The sequence below is a fragment of the Antechinus flavipes genome, chromosome 1 (assembly GCF_016432865.1).
Source record: "Antechinus flavipes isolate AdamAnt ecotype Samford, QLD, Australia chromosome 1, AdamAnt_v2, whole genome shotgun sequence".
Lineage (NCBI taxonomy): Eukaryota > Metazoa > Chordata > Mammalia > Dasyuromorphia > Dasyuridae > Antechinus > Antechinus flavipes.
The window spans coordinates 242,297,338-242,319,354 of NC_067398.1; the positions used below are offsets into that span (position 1 = coordinate 242,297,338).

At 32.9% G+C, this 22,017-nt stretch overlaps 1 protein-coding gene across 2 annotated transcripts in view; it reads left to right on the forward strand.

Annotated features, from left to right (window-relative positions):
* The window catches only part of PCSK5 (proprotein convertase subtilisin/kexin type 5), a 610,712-nt gene that overhangs the window by 237,313 nt on the left and 351,382 nt on the right, over positions 1 to 22,017 (forward strand). For both annotated transcript variants that reach the window (XM_051998572.1, XM_051998571.1), the window contains exon 7: positions 11,585 to 11,757. In XM_051998572.1, the coding sequence (XP_051854532.1) occupies positions 11,585 to 11,757 (173 nt within the window). The remainder of the gene's footprint in view (positions 1 to 11,584; positions 11,758 to 22,017) is intronic.

The following is a 22,017-nucleotide window of genomic DNA, read 5'->3' on the forward strand; positions in this document are numbered from 1 at the left end:
TATAAAATATTTATGAGTTATTCAAGATGCCCAATATTATAGAATTGTTTAAATATTTCAACTTGGATAAGTCATTTAAACCTGTTTGCCTCAGTTTCCTCAACTGTAAAATGACCTGGAGAAGGCAATGGCAAACCATTTGCCAAGATAACTCCAAATGGGGTCACAAAGAAGCAGATATGACTAAAACAGCTGCACAACAACAAATAACAAAAATGCCACACTGATCGATGTATAGTTCATATTTCTTTGAAAATCAATATGTGCATGCTTCTGGTGTTTGTATCAGTATGTCAAAGAACAATGATTTTGTAGTTAGGGTAACTTCTTTTAACAATCTATCTTTCTATAATTTAAAACCTCACAGAGTTACCTGAAACTCAGAAAGGTTAAGTAACTTGCCCATAGTTATATAGCTTTTAAGGTTTAGTATTAAAGAGCTTTTTAGTTCCAAATCTAGACCTCCTTCCTCTATGCCATGATGACATTTTATAGCTATATTTGAATGTCCTGTAAGGTTAAAAAAAAGAAATATTAAAAATTGCCATTCGAATAAATAATGATTTGTTAGAGAAAAACATTTTTATAGGGGGAAAAATTGGTTTCAGCATGCAATAGCTTAACAGCAGCTCACATTTATATAACATTTTAAAATTTTAAGAAGTACTTTTTCTTTTTTAAAAATTATTTAATTATTTTTTAACACTTTGATCTGTATTCAGACACAAATTGTTCTTTCTCTGGGTGTGGATAGCATTTTTCATCAAAAGCCTATCTACAACAATCAAAAAACACATTTCAGACATTGTATTTAACTCTAGGGATACAAAAAAAGCATAAACCAGCCCCAACTTCAGGAAAATTACAAATAAGTGACTAGATGCATACAACATAAATACAGAGCAGATGATAGGTAATATCTGAGGAAAAGGCATTAGTAGTTAGTAGGACTGGGAAAGGTCTCCTGTAGTGTCTTGGACTTAAGCTGAGTCTTAAAGATAGTCAAGGAAAAAAAACAAGAAGGTGAAGAGAGAGAACATTTTAGGCTGATACACGTAGCCAGTGCAATGGCATGGAGATAAAAAAAGAGTGTCACATATAAAGAATAGTAATTAGATCAATATAATTAGGTTTTAGAGTATATGGAAGGAAGAATGTGTAAAAAGACTAGAAAGGTAGGAATGGTTCAGACTGAAAATCAATTGATAAAGAGAGGAGTGGATCTTTAAAGAAAAGTAATTGGGAATGATTGGAGTCTATTGAATAATGGTGTAAGATAAATCTATGCTTTAGGAAATCTCTTTGGCATCTCAGTAGAAAATAAATTGGAGTGTAGAAAGATTTGAAAAAGGGGAGACCAATCTGAAGGTTGGGGTACTAGTTCAAGTATGGATTGATGGGAGTCTGAACTAGGCTATCTTTAAGAGTAGAGAAGTTTCATCTGACAGTTGTTATAAAGGAAGAAATTATGAGTTTTGACATTGGATTGAATATATATAAGTGACCAAAATCAAGCAGTTAAAGATGATCCAAAATAGTGAACCTGGGTGATAGGAGAATGGTAGTGTCATCATCATGGTCGTCATCATCATCATCAGGAAGTTGAAAAGAGGGGAGGTTTTGAGGAAAAGATAATGAGTTTTGTTTTGAACAAGCTGGGTTGGAAATGCCTACATAGGACTGGAGGAAACTAAGTGCCAGAGAGATTAAGTAATTTAAATGACCTTAAGATTGCACAAATAATAAATAAAAGAACCTGGTTTTGAACCTAGGTTCTCTGGCTCAAATCTAATACACTTTGTACTGTACCAGCCTAAGCTGTGTTAGGGCAACCAGGTAACACATTAGATAAAATGCCAGGGGACAGCACCAGCCCTGGAGTCAAGAGAATCTGAGTCTAAATTTGGCCTCAGACTCTTAACATTTCCTAGCTGTGTGACTGAGCAAATTACTTAACTTGAATTGTCTTGCCTAGATAAATAGATGATAGATAGATAGATAGATAGATAGATAGATAGATAGATAGATAGATAGATAAGTGAATGAATGGATGGATGAATGAGTGTCTGAGTGAATAAATGAATAAATTAATTAATTCATTAAAAAAAAAAAGATAGAGTGCCAGGCTGGGAGTCAGGAAGACTTATCTTCCTGAGTTCAAATCTGGCCTCAGATATTTACTAGCTATATGATCCTGGTAAGTCATGTAACCATGTTTGCCTCCATTTCCTTATCTGTAAAATGAACTGGAGAAGAAAATATCAGTATTTTTGCCATGAAAACCGCAAAAGGAACCCCAAAGAATGAGACATGATTGAAATGATTAAATAAGTTGTGTTAATGGTAATAAAAGTTTGATTTAGACTTCACAGGGGTTTTCTATGAGGCAGAATTTGGAGAAAAAAGCACCCTGGATTTGGATCAATATGTGTATGGAAAGCTTATTGAAAGTATTCAACTAACTCAATATAAATTAGTTGGGATTTTTAAAATGATGACTGGTAATTTTTCTTGAGAGTCTGTGAGCTGAAGAGAATGAGGAATTCAAATAAAATTGCATCAACTATAATTCATTAAGATATGAAGAGAAATAAAGGATGAAAATAACATAAAAAACCATATAGCTAGTTCCCTATGGCCTAGCCTAAGGCACTCTAGCACACCCTAGGGGTGGGGATACATGTGTGTGATAAGAACAATTATGTTATATAACTTTCTCCAAGTTCTATGATTCTAATTCATTTTGAAGTGTCAGTAGGCAAATAGAGGGATTCTTGACACAAAGTTATTATTCCATAAAGAGATAAATAAATATTAGTCAAAGATCAGATGCATGTGCCCTAATACATGGGTCCTTCTTTGAGATCTCCCACAAACATACACATACTCATTCTTTTCCAATTCAACTGAAAAAGACAGATATCAATACAATCAAAGCAGCCTGTACACAGTTGCTCTTCCAGGAAAAGTTTGTGCTCCATAAACTTATGTTGTATCGATTCTTTCCTTAGTTTATCCAGTCTTATTCAGGACTTGTGGTCTGGCATCACCAGTAATATGTAGAGTAATGTATTAGAATTGTTAATCTTACAGGATTCATGTCTAGAAATAAGGAAAGAGTCTCTCATCTAGCATGAGCAAATATGAAATCTTTATAATAGCCATTAACCCCTATTCTCCTGTAATTAGGTGACAAAGTAGATAGATTACTCAGAGAAAGGGAGATCTGAGTTCAAATCTCACTTAGGGAGCTTACTATCTGCATACTCAGCCTTAATTCTTCATCTATAAAATGGAAAGGAAAAGAACACATATACCTTACAAATTGTTGTGAGAATCAAATGAGAGAAAACGTAAAACTTTGTAAACTTTCTGTAAATATTAGCTATTATTATTGTCAATTAGACTGAAACCAATCTCTAATCTATGAATGGTAGGAGCTAAACAGAACAGATTAGAGACAGGAAAGTTGGAAATAAAACAAAATTTTAATTAATTTCAGTATGAGGAAAATGATTGCAAGTGGAAGTCTCTCCCCATCCCCAACCCCCTCCTGAGAAGGAGAGCTTAACATGTTAGAACAAAGACAGGGATTATATACATAAAAAGTGTCTGGACCACAATACAATTATGCTTAAGATTTGAGACAGTTCTCATTGTTGGTATTTCTTGAGACAATTCAGGCATTTTTCAGTCTTGTGGGAACAAGTCTTTTAAGTTGTGTAAGAATTGCCGAGCCTTTGTAAACATTCAGCAGGTAAAGAATCAAATTTAGTCTAGTGAGAACAGGAGTGCAATACCTGATTTGGTTCACTAGGCAGGGATTGTGAGCCTGTAAAATCATAAATCCCTCATTGAACATCTGATTCTGGTCAAAGAAATGTATTTTGCTAGAGGGGAATACCATCCAGAGGGCAAAGGATTGTTGTTATTCCAAGTTCAGGGCACAACCTGCTTGCTGGATCTCAGTTCTGGGAAACAGGGTATTTAAATATCTTGACATTATGTAAATGGGAATAGTATGCATTATTTAATTCATAAGAATGTCAGGTAGAGAGTTCTGAAGAAAGAGATCCTAGATTCAAAGCTACAAAGGACTTTAGAGATCACAAAATCCATAGCATTATGTAGAGAAGGAAGATGAGTAACAAGAGATTAAGTGACTTAACCAGGGTTACATAGCTCATAAATTTCAGAAGCAAATCCCTCTGTAAAATGAGCTGGAGAAAGAAATGGAAGATGACAATGGGAGTGCATCCGTTACTAAACCCATGTCTTCCTAATGACAAGTTCAAAGTTTTCTATTATTCTGCATTTTCTTCACAATCATAGAATCTAAGAAGAAACCTAAGAAGTTTAAGCCTATTTCATAAGTATTACAGTACACTTTCGGGAATTGGACTCATGATGGCTACATAATAACCAAAGGGTATTCTTTTCTCTGTACTATGTTGCTTTAATAGAATGCTACAGATATTTATTGGAACACTTTGAAAGTCATTCTTCCTAAACTATTGGATTTTCTCTTCTGTATCTTTTGGGTACTAGATACAAAGTTATATATTCCCCCCCTCCCCCCAACAAATTTTCTGGCATTTGTACTTACGCCATCTTGGGCAAGTTAATCTCCTGACAAGCTTGTTTCCTTATGTATAAGGAGAAGGCTGGCCTACAGAAGTTCCTTCCAAAGCAATAAATATGCAGTTCTATATTCTTTGTGGTATGGTTTATAATGAATTATAATCTACCAACTCTTTATCTAATCTATTTCTTTTGAATAAGGCATGCATTTCCATTTCCATCTTAACTTGTGTTAGGTCCTCCAGTTCACTTTGTTCAATTCCTTGACTGTCTATGTGTGTTGTCATTGTTCAACTGTGACCCCATATGGGATTTTCTTGGCACAGATACTGAGGTGTTTTGCCATTTCCTTCTCCAGGTCATTTTACAGATGAGAAAACTGAAGCAAACAAGTTATCACATTCACATAGTTAGTAAATATTGGAGGCCAGATTTGAATTCATGAAAGATGAGTCTTCCTGACTCCAAGCCTGGCATCTCTCTCTGAGAGATTTGACTTTCCCTAAGTCACATAGTAGTATCTATCAGAGGTAGGCTTGAACCCATATCTTCCTGTCTCTTATAACTAGCTTGCTATCCAGCATGTCTTGTTACCTTTCAGAATCGATAAATGGGCAAATTTCCCTGTTATCTTCCATTTTCATTTTAAAGACCTCCAGATCAGAAGCACAAATATGTTCTTATTGACATTTAGGGTCATTCTACCCCCTTGTTCCATTTGCTAACATGTTTTAACATTTTATCTTATTTTTCTCAATTCCTTGTAAACAAAAATTTTCAATATTCTTTTAAAAAATTTTTGAGTTTTGAATTTCCTCTCTCCCTCCTTTTCCCTCCTCCTAGAAAACAAATTTGATATAGATTATATATATGTGTGTGTGTGTGTGTGTGTGTGTGTGCAGTATCTAACACTATTTTCTTAACAAACTATTCACTTGATATATTCTTTGTCTTTTGAATCCTATGTTAATAATTTGCAGCAATTCCAAAAATACTATCTGTGACCCTAAGTTTTTCTGTTTCTGATCTCTATTTCTTAATATACAGATTGCTTTATTTGTTCCTCCTTAGTACTATCATTTGTTCCTACAAAAATCCCTTGAAGTAGAAAATTTTTACTACATACAAACTGATTATTGGTCATTACTCTAATTTACCCAGACCTTGAGCTCATCACACTCTGAGAGTTTCAGGTAATTGTCAATTGGTGACCAAATGTGTAAGAGCAATTTTATCTTTTGGGTAGGCAAAGATACGAATGAATTATCCTCATAGGATGGTATCACCTCTGAAAAATGTAGAGAAATACTGGCAGAGGAAGTGAGAAAGGCATCCCAGCAAAGAATATAAAGGTTTTTTTTTTTCCTTTTCTGTAGATAGCAGCAGGAAAAGAATGAAAGCTATGTTTCACAAGTCACCCAATCAATATTGTATATTCAACTACTTTTAAGAACTCATCCCCATCCCTTACCATCACTAAAGACACTAGGATGAATGGATGACAAATAAATGTACTCTTTCTTAAAAATCTTATCAAAATAAATTTATGAATATGACTCAATCATGTTTGTGAAAACAAGGATATTATAAATAGGGTGATTTAAAATACACCAATACTAGACATGAATACATATATTTATTTGTATAAGATTATAGGCAACACAAGGTAATTGTCTAGATTTTATGGCTTGAGTTTTGGCTTGAGCTGAAAGTGACTTCAGATGTCATCTACTCTTATGTCCTATTTTACACATGAATAAATTAATACTCAAAGAGATTAAGACCTGTCCAGGGTCACGTAAGAAGTAAGTCATAAAGTTGAAATTTATATCGAGGTTTCCAAAGCCATAATTCTTACCACTGGGCCACATTTGTGCCAACTTTTCAAATGCCTTTAATATTTTGGGAGCTTAATAACTCCATTTTTCTGTTACTTTAGATTCAAGACTATTCCATAAGAATTCATAAATTCTTTATCTGTATATACACACATATAGCTCTGTATGTATGTGTATGTATACACGTATAAATATATATGCATGTATGTGTTGTATGTATGTATGTTTATATGCTATATGCATCTTAAAAGGAATAAAAATGAAAGCTTAATGCATGACCACAAATGGATTAAGTAACAGAAACTTTAAATTCAGTTATTCAGTAGACTCTAGGTGTTAACATCCTGATCCTCCCCACTATCTACCTATAGAGAAACATGAATCTTATCTGAAAATTATATTGAACCTACATATTCTTTCTATTAGCTGTGGAGGAGACAAATAGCCTGTATAGATTTTACCTTTAAAAAAAGACAAAACTAAGCCAGGATTTACAAGACTAATCCTGTATGCCAATGAGCTCCTGAGCCAGTTTTGTCTTCTTTTAAGTAAAGACTCCCCTATGTTGTGAGTGAGAAGAATGAAGCTGCATCAGTGAAATCCTGGGCTTATCCCATCAGCCTTATTTAATTCTTGTACCCCGAAGAAGGCAAATATATATACGTGTTTTCTGTTAATACTTTATCTTCTTTCCCTTCTTGTGATTCAAATATTACTTCACATTTGATTGTCACTAAGGGTCTTTCCTCTCTCCCTCCACGGAGTCATAGTAACTATTATTTATTTCAATTTATATGGACCTCTATTCAATTAGTATGTTGATGAATCCTATTCTCTAAGATTCTCTATTGCCAGGAAGATAACACGTGGACAAGAATACCTACATATCTATCTACCTTCCTTCTCAATTCAACTGATACTCTACCCAATTCCTCCTTGTTGTTGACTTGATACTCAGATGGTCTCACTTGGACAAATTCCTTCCTTGAAGATCTAGTTTTCTTGAATTTGATCCTTGCAGTGGCCTTCTTCCATCACCTTGTGGCCTATTCATTTGGCCAGATATCTAAAGAACTCTGTCTATTGAAAATACATCCCTCCTTCCCCCTTTCCCCTGTGATACAAGACAACTTGAATTTTAATATGATATTCTTGGCCTCCTGGACTAGCATGGTATTTTTACCCCCTGAACTTAACATTATTTCATCTTGGCCTCAGGAGAGTATTAACCATGTTAATCTATATTTATTCACATACCTCCTTTTCTTATCCTTTTGAACCAGCAGCCAATTGTTTAATTTTCAGCATGAGAATCCACACCAGTAAGCATTGCACTAATTTTTTTCAAGAGCACATAATGATTCTTCTTTACTAATTCATTAACAATGAATATTTGATTTATAATTTTGTTTATTAGCTTGAGAAAATGTTAATAATGTAAATTAAGTTTAAAAGTATGTCTTGTATATACTTTTGAATGAAAGCTGGTAGTAAACATTTGGCAACACACCAGTGCTTTAGCCCACCAACTCTGAGATTATTGAATTATAGTATATCAGAATTAGAACAATTTTAGGTATCCTATATTCTAATCCATAGTTAAAGAGGTATACTTCCTTTTACAATATATCTGATAGTTGGCCATATGGCTTTCTCTTGAAGAGCTACAATAATTGAGAAATCACTGCTTCTGACAGCCCATTCTTGTTTTGATTAAGTGTCTTTGAAAATTTAATGTAATGAAGATAAAGAGCTTTGACCCATTATAATTCTGCCCTGTTGAATTTAATTAAACAAGTCTCTCCCTCTTTCACATGATATCTCTTTACCCTAAATTCTTGAAAACTCTGTACCATCTCATTCCATCCCCAACTTCTCTAAGCTAAGCATACCCATTTTTATTCTAGATTTGAAACATTAGAATGTGTCATCAACCCTTAGTTGATCTGCTTGGATTTTTTTCCTTCTTTAGAAAAAGTCTACTACAAAAGATAGCAAGCTAGGTAGGGGTAAGGATAGAGGCAGCTAGGTGACACAGTAGATAGAGCACTGGATCTACGGTTAGGAAGAATTAAGTTTATATCTAATCTCAGACCCTTTCTAGCTCTGTGGTCCTGAGCAAGTCTTTTAACCTCTGTCTGTTTCAGTTTGAAAAAAAAAATGATAGCATCTACCGCTTCAGTTATCATGAGGATAAATATAAAAATATTCTTAAATGCTTTGTTATTATGTAAGTGCTATTATTATATTTAGAAAAGAAGGTAATATTTAAAAAGTAATATTTTTAAAGTCAACTAGAAGAAAAATGAACCCCAATTCCTTCAGTTAATCTTTGTTTAAGATGATTTCACTCGTCCTCCTGAACTTACTAGAGCTTGATATTGACCTTCTAAAAGTCTGGTAACTAGAAGTGAATGAATACATGTGGTCTGATCAGATGTGATCTGGTGAAAGTAGAATACAGCAGGGATAGAATCCTTTTGCTCTAGGTACTATGTTACTATTAATAAAATCCAAGATCTCATAAGATTTTGGACTGCTGTGTTTCACTAGATATTTTTTCTGAGTAACTATCTCTTAAAATAGACAATTAAGACCATTTATTGCTCATGTTACTAATCTACAGCAATGGCTCCCAACTCAATATTACAAGAGGTTTATAAATCCATATATGGAACTGTAAATAAATAAACATGCCCCTGTTAGAATGTAAGACCCTTAAGGGCAGAGAATATTTTGTTTTTGAATCTCTCATAGTACCTGGCAGAAAGCTTCTTGTTCAATCATTTTTAGTCATATCTGACTCTTTGTGAATCCATTTGGGGTTCTTGGCAGAGATACTAGATTGGTATGCCATTTTTCTTCCCCAGTTCATTTTATAGATGAGGAAGCTGAGACAAATGGAGTTAAGTGACTTGCCCAGGGCAACAAAATTAGTAAGCATCTGAGATCAGATTTGAACTCAGGTTTTCCTGACTTCAAGGTCAGCACTATATTCTAGGTACCAATCAGTTACCGTCTAGTTGGCATAGAGCAGATACTTATTAAATGCTTAATTGGTTTCTTCTATAGGTTAAATAATTAATATATATTATCATTTTCCAAAACCACGTAGGTACAATTTAGTATAAAAACATTACTGAATAATTGCCTTTTATCTTAAGGTATTTTAAAAACCAATAGGTACTTATAGTGTATCTGCTACCAAGTGGGGCTCTAAGAAATTTCTTGACAGGGCCCTTGATGAAATTGGGACTATATATCTATATACATATATATCTATATGTTTGAATCATAATCTTCCTTTTTCTATGACAGTGACAGATTTTGAATACTTAAATCAGCAAATAACCATTGTCTATTATGTGTAGAACATTATTCCACAAGTTAAACAACAATACTTTATAGTGGAAGGAGCTTTGTAGTCAGAAAACTTGGTTTTTGTCCTTAATGTTGCCTCTGATGTTTATTAGATGTATGATTGAGAGGCAACATGGTGTAGTAGAAAGGATACTAGTTTGTAATTGGAGAACCTTGATTTCAATTCAGATTTGGCCAATTAAGATTTTATGACCTTGGGAAGGTTACTTAATATCTCGGTGAATCATTTTCTTTAATTAAGCTCTTAACTTTGCAATATATAAAATATGAGGATTATACTAGACGATGCCTCAGGTCTCTTCAACTCTATGAACCTTTAGTTTGTGAGGTTATCTTCAACCACTGTGTCCTCACCTTTAAAAATAATCTTTAAAAATTGAATTATTATTGTGAGGAATGTATTCTTAAATGTGATCTATTTTTTTTTGTGATTTTCCTTGATATGTGTATATACATGCTCTTAAAATTCTTTCAGAGACATCGAAGTCATTTGTGTTTTAATAGGCTGTTATACTCCTTATTTCCCTCCCTACACATAAATTGTAAAACTCAGATTATTTTAAATAATTTATATAATTAGATTTAAGACATGAATTCTGAACCCAAGTTATAGAGAGTCTGAACATTCTTGTTTATTTTATGCTTCACTACCCGATGGTAGTGAAATAGATTAAGAGCTGTACCTGCACTTAAGAATACCTGAATTAAAATCCAGCCTCAGACACTTATTAAATGTATCATCCCAGGCAAGTCACTTAATCTCTATCTGCCTCAGTTTTCTTATATATAAAATGAGGGAAATAAAAAGCAAATACCTTCTGGGTTGTTGTGAGGATCAAAAGAAATAATAGCTGAAAAAGTGCTTTATAAGCCTTAAAACACTATGGAAATGCTAGGGTGTTCTTGCTATTGTTATTAGTAGACAAAACTCAATTATGTCCTACTAGGTAAACATGATCCTTTGAGAAAGTTAATCTCATATATGTATTTTTAATATATGTGAATCTTTTACTCCTACTAATATATTTTAGAGTCTTGAAGTTATATATTTGAAGTAGTAAAGCATTTCATTGAAAGTATGTCTTTACATGAGAGACCTCTCTTTTATTATTAATTTAAATCTTTTAGACATGTTATTTGTTTGAAAAAAAAAAAAGCCAAATTATATTAATTCATTAATATCCAACGTGGTTCTTTTAGTGAAAATTAAATTAAAGTAAATATACCTTACTCTAACATATGCCACATTCCCTAAATTTTCTGTGTCTTGGTTTCTATTCTCAAAATGATGTGGATAATAAATCCCACCTGTCCAAGAGGGATATACTGAAATGAAGATTAATGACCGAATATGGGTCAACAACTTTGACATTTTTTGAAGTAAAGTGTGTCTTGAATACAGAGTATTCTCACTAATTATTATTAGCACATAAATTACCAATGAAGTCAAAATTTTAGATTTATTGATCAATAAATTAACTAATTAAGATTAATTTTAATTTTATGTCAGCCTTCTAGGTTTGGAGATAGCATGTTATGTGAAGTCTTCCAATTATGTGGGAATATTAAGGTCTGAATTCCTGAGAGGATGATTTGAATTAAGTAATGTCATAAAAAAGGAAAACAAAACATGTGAGGGTTTCTCTACTACATGCAGATAAAGAAATAGTTGTTTTTCCTCTTCCAAAGAAAAAAATCAATCACTTGAACATTTCCCCATGATTTTATGCTTAGTCATTATCACTTTCATGATTTTCATTTTAACTTTTGTATTTCTATCAAAGGGGTGCGAATGCTAGATGGAGATGTAACAGATATGGTTGAAGCAAAATCAGTTGGCTTCAATCCTCAATATGTGGCCATCTACAGTGCTAGTTGGGGTCCAGATGATGATGGCAAGACAGTAGATGGACCTGCTCCTCTAACTCGACAAGCCTTTGAAACTGGTGTAAGATTGGTAAGTTTTTGTTAATATAGCTACTTTCATCTTATCTCTTTGTAATACTTATAGGTAAATTTTATATATGCATATGAATATATGTACATATTTATATGTATATGTGCATATAAATACATAAATAATATACATACATACATATATACCCTTTAGTTTAGCACAATACTATTTTTTGTATATTAGACCTTCTCATTTTATTTTATACAATATCCCCCACACATGGACCTACACCTAGTGAGGGTTAAATTGGCTCATAGAGAAGAGAGTCATTTGTTTTCTAAGTCACTGATAAAAGAACATGTCTTTGAGATATAAGAATTCTCATATGCCCCTTTTTCCTTAATGAGAATTATATTAATGTTTCTTCATTACATTTTTCTATTGTTTTTCTAATGAAAACTATACTTACAGGATGATTTTTATTATAATTATCATAATCACAATGATTCCCTGGGAATAAAATAATTAGCTAAAGAAATGGTAACATGATCCAGGATTTGGTAGAGAAATATGGAGTACTGATTATACTTTGGAGTCAAGTTTTGTTTGTCACCTACTCTACATATGAAGTAGAAATTTGAAACACTTCTTCAACAGGAATGGGAATAATGGAAAGATTAGATCAAATGAGAAAACAGTAACCACCTTGATTTTGGATGAAGAATTGGAGCTTTTGAAGGGAAAAAAAGATAAAATAAATGATAATACTTTACTGTTTCAAATTGAGGATTCTATGATAAGGCTGTCTTGTAGGACAAGTTTCCATCTTTAATCCAAGTCAATATTACATTCCTTTGAAAAAAATTATTATTATATTTTGATTTTACACTACTTACATTTCTCCAAGCCCAACTTCAGATATTTACTAGCTATGTGAACTTGGGTGAATCATTTAAATCAGCCTCAGATTCTTCATCAATAAAATGGTAATAATTATAGTACCTACCTCCCACAGCTGTTTGGGGAATCAAATAAGATAATATTTGTAAAGTGCCTAGATCAGTGCCTGTTAGCTACCATCATCATCATTGCATTATCTTTATTTTTTATTACTACATAAATGTACATTGCTTTCCAGCCATTTTTCAGTTGTGTTCAACTCTTCATGATTTCATTTGGAGTTTATTTAGCATAGAGACTAAAATGGTTTGCCATTTCCTTCTCCAGTTCATTTTACAGATGAGAAAACTGAGACGAACAGTTAAATGACTTGTCTAGGGTTGCACAGCTAGTAAGTTTCTGAGACTGGAGTTGAATTCAGGAAGATGAGTCCTCCTGACTTCAGGCCCACTTATTTGCCCATATATGTGTACATATATGTGTATACACACATATGTTCATGTGTATATATCCCTTTTGAAGAAAACTATCCCTAGAAATTAAGAATGAGAACAAAGAGAAACAATTTAGCAAAAACAATTCAGCCATCTCATCATCCTATTTCTGTATTGTATCATTATTATTACTTAAATTTACGAGTAGTTTCCTCACAAAAACCCTTTGACATGGTACAGGTATGATTATCATTGTCATTAGGATACATGGACTTTACTGAGTAAAGTTTTAATACTTCAAATTTAAATCTTTAGGATCCTAAAGGATATTATTGGGATGAAAGATCTGATGTCCTAGGTGAAAATATGCTGAATTTACTACCTAGGAAGATCATGTTCCCCTTAGCCAAATGTGATTGTTTTGCCAAATACTTACAAAAACCAAAGCTTAAAGTAAATAAACAACAGACCTTCCAGACCCTCCATAAACTCAGTTTTGGAATTCTTGCCCAAAATGTCAACATATAAATGATATAAAATAATTTCAGTTTTTCAACTAGGGGAGAGAAGGAAATAGCTTCAAGTCCTATAGGATAATCGATAGGCCTTCCCTGATGACTCAACCAAGACTGAAATGATCTTTGTCTTCACTGAAATTTTAATCACATTTTGACCAGACATCTCTATAGCATTTATCTTTTTTTCTTCATAAATCATAGCTTGAAAGCTGGAAGGAATCTAAAAGATTATTGAATCCAATACATTCATTTTATAGATGGAAACTGAGAGCCAGAACGGTGAATTCACTTGCCCATCACACAGATTATAAAAGTAGCAGCACTGGAAATCTAATCAAGGACTTCTTGCTACAAATCTGGTCTTCTTTTGACTGTACTATTCCACATATGTAAATGTATTTCCCTCCGATTTGCATTATGAACTTGAGAACAGGGTCTGTTTTGTATACATATTTATATTCCAGTACCTACAAGTGTCTGGAATACAGACAATGAAGTGTTTGTTGAATCATATTAGTAGTGTGACATAAAGAGCACATCAGCCAAGAGTAGATTCAGAGCCAGCAATAACTAGCATCTAAATCTTAGGTTTAACCCATAAAATTCTGTTGTAGTTATTTGAGCAGAAAAGTCCCTCTTGGGTTTCCAAAATCATACTTTTGCCAGAAGAAGATTGTTCATGAGTCTTTAAAGTATCTTTTCCAGATTTTTCCCAACTATAGCATATTTCCTGGCTTTATATGACTAAAGGACTAAAGAGTCAAGTATTCTCTGAATGCTTTTTATAAATAGTTACATTAAGCCCAAGGCCAGTTAGCTTTTTGTTAGATTCAGTTCATTCCAAATCATGTTGGAGTTGTTAGCACCTAGGAAGAGAAAAGCATGTGACATTTGGAACATCAAACATTTCCTGGAGTGAGTAATAGACCAGATTGGAAGGGGATAATAGAAAACTGAGTATTTGTCAGCCAGAGGGTAATGCTTAATAGACGTGTAACACCTGCTCTCTTTAATAGTATTCTCAGGCATAGACACTATATAAGACCTTAGGGTGTGTGGGGGGTGGGAGGGTTGAGAGAAATTTAAAAGCAAGAGGAATGGAATGGTAATCTTAATTTGCACATTCATCCTTTCTCGGTTCATTTCCTTCTTGGAAAATACTACCTCCATTATTCTTTTTCTCATCTCCTTTTGTCCCTTTTTTTTTTTTTTTTTTTAACAAAGTAGGTAAGAAGGAAAAGGACAGGGGCCGTCCTAGTCATTTTAAAATAATTCATATACTTGGCAAAAGTATGATGAATTTTAAGCATCACAACAAAGAAGGAGAATAACATGTATTTCACCTTGCCCTTAGCCCTTCTCAAGCTTAGGAGCACTCTGGCTGTGAAACTTCCTACAGAAATTCACAATTTTCTCATAATTTTATGTGTCTGCATTGTCTTTTGTTTTTCACTTCATGATAACAAAGTGATTCCAAGGACTACCTACAAAAAGGCATTTACAGTCTGTACTGTTGCTTTATTTATCTTGGGGAGGTGGTAGCAGTGATGGTTGATGTATATCTCTTGTTAGCAAACAAGAAGAGGAATGAGGATATAGAATTCTTTTGTTTACTTGGTTAGGTGTTTTAAATTAAGGAAGATCACACTGAGTTATTTGTATATATAAAATTCTTATGAGAATGAGATGGGAAACATTTCAAAGGAAAAAATGATTTTTTAAAAAATTAAATATATATATTCATATCTATATTATAGAATACACACACACACACACACACACACACACACACACACATATTCAAGTCCAGCATCAGAGTGAAGGTAAAAATTACTTTACTTTTAATAATAGGTCATATTTTATAGAGTTTTTCTTACAATGACCTTGTCAATAGTCAATGTAGACTACAGTTTTCATTGGGTAAAGAAGGGAAAAAGAAATATTTTGGGGAGATAGAGGGAGAAAGTCCTTCACATAGACAGATTTGACACAAAGGTATAGGAATTGTATCTGCTTCCTGGACTATTAAAGGTACAGATAGGCCAATAACTATAATACACATCAGAGTTCCCTACAGTCATTATTCCCCTTCCTAGTGGAGGGATTTGGGTTATCTTAGAAATTCCTTGGATAAAGCCAGGCTCAGGACAGCAGCTAACAATTTTTTCCTCAAGTTAAACATAGGATGGATCTCCTTCCTGATTTTTAGAAGAGAATTACGTTTAATGTCTCAGGGTTCATGATATGGCCCTACCAAAAATCCTTCTCATAAAATAAGTTGAGTAACCCTGCTTCCCCCCCCATCCCTAATTAGCTACTCTATTCAGAGCATTAGTTTTACAACTTCTCTTTTCTCCAATGTAACTTAAACAGACAAATACCTCTTCTTATCTTTAACTTTCCTCCCCTAGACTCAGTGAATTCTCACCTTTAGTAACTTGTCACTGTAATTCTGGGACAGAATTTCCAGTCACTCCCAGTTGCTTGCCCTTACTGTTATTTTAAAAATTCTATTTGTTGAAAAGTTCCCTCTATATCCCTATTGAACTCTTTGGGCAACTCCCCCCCCTTTTTTTTCCATTTTATGAGAATTATTTCTTTTTGTGTCCTCAGAGCATCTTTGAAGTGTCTTTGGAGCATCTCTTTTTTTTTTTTTCTGTATTGATTTCCTCTGTAGAATTTTAGATCATGTGATCCTACCTTTTTTCTTTAACTCTTCAAAACTACTCTCCTAAAGTAAAATATAACATGCCAAGCTATTTTTGACTTTCCTCTCTTTCTTTATTACTATGCAGACTCTAAGACTGAGTCATCACTTCTCCCCATGGTTCTCATCACTTATATCCCATGGATTAGCTGCTATCTTTTGGTGAGAATTGGTTTCTGAATATTTCTCCTCTTAATTTCTTTACTTTTTGAAGGATGGTATTGTCATTATAGCTTTTGACAGAGAATTCCAGCAGCTGTCCATATAATTCATTTATTATTAATCAGTAGCATAAGTGCCTCCATGCCAAGTTTGCCTATTTTCTCTTTCTATCCAAGTGATATGTAACTTTCTAATGATAGTTTTTGATTATACTTCCAAAATATTTGCCTAAATGCTCTCTATCTTGTTTACCCCCTCTAATTCTTTTATACAGTAGTATATCACCTTAATATCCCTACCTACCTCTTTTCATTTAATCTTTTTTTAAAATTATAGATATTTATTCAGGGCATTATTCTGGCGTGTCTCATCCTACCCAATATCAGTAATATCTCTGAGGCCTGATTTGTCTCATTGTCATAAAATTTATTGATCATCTTATTTATTAACATATTTGCACATTTGTTTATAGACATCAGAGGCATGAGTTTTATTCCTGAGTCATTTTAGGAATTTTTGTCTCCTACAAACTTCTGAGTGTCATTAGTCTTATAAAGCAGAAGGATTTTGTGAGAAATTAAAGAATATAATACAGGAAATATCATTTTATACACACATATACACATATGTTTACATATGTGTGCTACATATATATGTACTCTGGATACATGTTTATCAAAAGGAATTAAGTGCCAGAGAAAAAAAGGAAGCCAAGAGTTATTCTGAGCTAAATCAATGACATATCAGTGCATATAAAATTGTCCTTGATGGTTAAATAAAATGGTTAGTAATTGGCTAAAATAGTGCTTGCCACAAGTTCAGGGCATTGAATATCAAGATAAAAGATTAAAATCATAATATCATTTGGAGATATAATCAGAAAGAAAATAGAAGCACCAATTGAATAAACTGTTTTTGGGAAAAACATTCTGAAAAGAAAAAAAGTGAAAGAGGTTTGAAATGTTCCTCATATAATTAGTGCAGCAAAAGTTATGATATAAGCCTATCCCATTGTAATTATAAAGTGCTCTGCAAATGTCAACAATCATTATTATTATTATTATTAGTCAATAGGAAAAAAATGAGCTCTTTATAAAAGATGTAGAAATAAGGAATACTTCAAGGATCTATCATTTCCTTGTGTACTCATGGTAAAATGGAAAAAAACTTGACTGCACTAAGGGAGCTAGATTCTGATCCTACCTGTGATGCTTACTGACTGTGTGATCTCAGGCAAATCACTTAAATTGCCTGTGCCTCAGTTTCTTCATTTGTCAAATGAAGGAATTTGACTCTTTGCCTTTGAGATTTCTTGTAGCTTAGGATCTATAAACCTTTGAGCATGGAATCATAGATATAAATCTTTTAAAAAACTTAGAGACCATATTGTCAGCCTTGCTTATTTTTAGCAATGATCCCTTCACTAAAATTAATTATCATAGAAGTTGGTCTTTATGAATAGTGTTTACCCCCTGCTTTACCCACAAAAATCATATCAACCTTGCAGTGATTAGTGTCTCTGAACTAATCTATATTGATCCTCAAATGAAAGACAGTTTATCGCATGCAACATGCTAGAAGTCTCTAATTTTGCTTTAATGGAAGATAAGGAATAAACCAAAAAATTAAGCAAGCAGGACCTTGGGAAAGCTGAAAATAGAAGTGATGAAGAATATAAACACTGTCCAAAGATATGTAGTAAAAGGATTTAAAGAAAACTATAAGAACTTCAGGAAAGAGCAAAAAAAAAATAGTACTTAGGAAGGAAATAATGAGCAGAGTAAATATCATAATTTAAATCAAGTATCCCAATGACACTGAAAGATGAAAATAGAAAAATGACAAAAAGCCATGTGACTGAGTTACATACAGTTCTATAATGATCTTTAATTTGCATTATGGTCCAATGAGATGACTTATATAAAATATTGTGCCAATCTCAAAGTTGTTATAAAATGTACATTATTTTTATTTGTGTCTAACGTGACCATATTCAACCATGAATAAATTTGGAACTGGTCCCAGAGATAATTTGGAAATTATTTCTTCAGGAAATCACTGTTTATCCTTAGGACATGGTAAGGAAAAAGATTACATTTTTTTCTTTGTTTGTTTATTTTTGCCACTATGTAATTACATCGACTATGTAATTTTAAAAGTTTATGAAGGATAATTCCATGAATACTGTGGAGTATACAAAATGTTATGGTCCACACAACATATAGCTAGAATAACAGGAAATATACAAGCCAATAAAGTTAAAAAAAAAAAAACTTTCTTAAAAATATTCATTCATTCACTAGTTATATGGAAAGATTCTATTCACTAAAAAGAACCAAGCTAGGTTCTAGCATAAGATAAAGCACAGATATTGTTCTCAAAGATCTTCCAATCTAATATTGGGAATAGATGTGTATGCAAATAGTCCTGATAAAAGAAAGAGTTTGTTGTTTTTGTTCAGTCTCGTTTGATTCTTTGTCACCCCTATTTGGGGTTTTCTCGAGAAAGATCCTGGAGTGGTTTGCTATTTACTTCTTTAGTTTATTTTACAGATGAGGAAACTGAGGCAAATAGGGTTAAAGGACTTGATTAGGTATACACAAGAAGTTTCTGAGGCTGTATTTGAATCCATGAAGAGGAGTTTTCCTGACACTGGGATAGGTACCCTATCTACTGCCATCTAACTGCCCTAAAAAAAAGGAGAGTTAGCTAAGTGCAAAGATACAGAAGCAAAGCATTACAAAGAAAGTAGAAATATGCAGATTTCACCTAAGATGCTAAGGATACAGTCAGGAAAGGCTTTGAGGAAGAGATGGCTCGTGTATTGACCATAGAGATAAAGTGTAAAATGAGAGTAATTTAAAAGAAAGGTTTTGCAACTAAGGGGTAAATGATGGCATAAACACAAATTCAAAGAGAGTGAAACGTTAAAAATAGAGGATAGAAAATAGTTCAATTTGCCTGGAACAGTGACCTGTATATGATGGATCAATTTATGGAAGTCCTTGAATGCCAGGATTGAGAATTTATAATAATAATAACAATAATGGCAACAACAAAAGCTTGCGTGTGTATACATTTTCAAGTTTCCAAGATATTTTACCAATATCATCTTACTCTAGTACTTTTATAATAGCAAAGAACTAAAAACAATAATTAATAACAAATATGTATAGAGCGATTTAAAATCTGCAAAGAGCTTTACAAATATCATCACATTTTATTCTCACAACAATCCTAGGAGATAACATGCTATCATCATTTCTGTTTTATAGAAGAGGAAACTGAACTAGAAAAAGATTAAATATTTTGTCAGGATCATGCATTTTAGTAAGTATCTGAGACTGGAGTGAACTCAGGTATTCCTGACTCCAAGTCCAGCATTCTATCCACTCCAGCACAAAACTGCTTATTTATACTTGATTTGGCAGATGATGAGGAGTCATGGAATAGTTTTGGAATAGACAAGTTATGTGGTCAGAGAGCAATCCATTAGGAAGATTATTTGAATAAACAATAGGAGGAAGGGACTAGAGAGCAGATTGATTAGTATTGGGAAGACCAGTCAGGAAAAGCCACTGTAAGAGTCTAGCTAAGAGAGCTTGAATGAGAGTGGCTGCAGTGTATCTGTACAAGAGGTGTTCCATTGTGGAAACTAGATTCAAAAGTTCTTCAGAATTATTGGCCAGTTAATAAATGCTCTTGCCAAATATATTGAGACTGTAACAGAGTTATCCTAAAGTATAGGATAACTAGAGAATAAGCATTATTCTGTTTTCTGGATTCAACTATTGACCATATTCTTTCTTTTTGCTATCAGGAAAAATGTAGAGAATATTGAATTCCAATCTGTGTCCTATTTGTTCTCTACAAGAGACTATTCAATGCAGAAAAATATAATTCTACCCTCAATACTCTTAAAAAGAATCGATCTAATGTATATGGACATGGGATAAATGTAGCATATTCTAAATTTTTTTACTGACACATTTTGCCTTTATAGTGCCTTCATTTCCCAATATATTCCTCCACCCTCTCCCTGAAACTGTATAACAGAGATTTTAAAAAAAATTAGTTCAGCAAAACTAAGGAATCAGCTAAGCCTGACATTATATGCAGATTGGAGAGCCATTGTTCTCCAGCTCTGGAAAGAAGGGAGAAAGGTGCAATTTTATATTTCTCCTTTGGGAAGTTAGGTCATTATATTTTCACAATATTTCATTTTTGTTGTTCTTTCTATCTAATATAGCATAATTATGTAACTGAGAGATACCTAATAGTCCACATAACTGTAAAGGGACATAGAAATCATACTTCATGGTTTATTCTCCCCTATGGGCTTCCCACCTCCAATTGCCAGGATTGTATTACATTTGCAAACCAGACTTGAGCAATAGAGAGCAAAATGTAATAACTGAAGTTGCTGTCACATAATACCCTCCCTACATTTGTAAATATTAATTTGTAAATAGTAAAATGGATTAATCATGGATATTATCTTGAAGCTTCTATAGATATTAATTTGAAAGTGGTTAAAATAGAAGTTCTTAATATATGGTTTCTGAAGTTTACTATTTTAATAATTGTGTTTCAGCATAGCTTATTTCATTTATAATTCTATGAATTTCATTTTATGCATTTAAAAACATTGTTTTAAAAAAGGGGGGTCTATGATACACTCCAAAAAAGATTAAGAAACTGGGGCAAGGAAATGGAAAAAATACATCACCTTGATTATGCAATTAAGAAGATCATTTAAGAAAGACATAAAAGAGAAAGTTCAATAATATCAAGAAACCCTTGAAAATATAAGAACATTTTGACTTCATCATTTTATCGTCAATTAGACAATGAGTATCTAATTCAATAAGCTCTTATATTTAAGAAAAATAGTTTCTGCCCTCAGGAAGTTTACATTTTACTCTTCTTCAAAAAACAATGAAGTAAAATATGTGCAAAGTTTTTTTTTTTTAATCAATGTAAGAAAAGTTTTCCAACATTATAGAAAATAGCATAGATATGCTTTATAATTTTTAGTGTTATTTGTAGCATTAAGAAGCTGTTACTTGCTACTCTTCACACAATAGTATAATTCAGAGAACTTGCTTCAATTGGATGACAAGAGCTGATTGTTGCATTTTCTGGGAGAGGATTTACAACTCACACTATAAATCAGGGCTTGTTTTATGTTTTGTTAGTTGTTCAGATGAGAGGTTGCCAAATCTGGCCTGGCCTTGAGGGTCAAATATGTCTCCAAAATGTAAAGCATTACATTTCATATTGTTTTTAAGTTCATAAGCAGAACAAAAATATATGGTAGATCCATAAAAACAGGCAGCAAGCTGGACTTAGTTTTTGAACCATAGGTTTACTGACCTAGTCATCTGATCTAAAGTTAAGATGGTAAAGGAGAAAATATTAATGCAGATCAAACTTAAAATGGTTTGTCATATATAAAAAATTATTTTGGAGGGAGAGCCTGTTATTAAATAATTAACAACATAATCCTGAGTTGAACATATATCTTCCTATCCTTAGGGTCATTTTTTTCCTATTTACTATGGTACTTTAATTCATATACAAACTTTGCTTTGTAAAA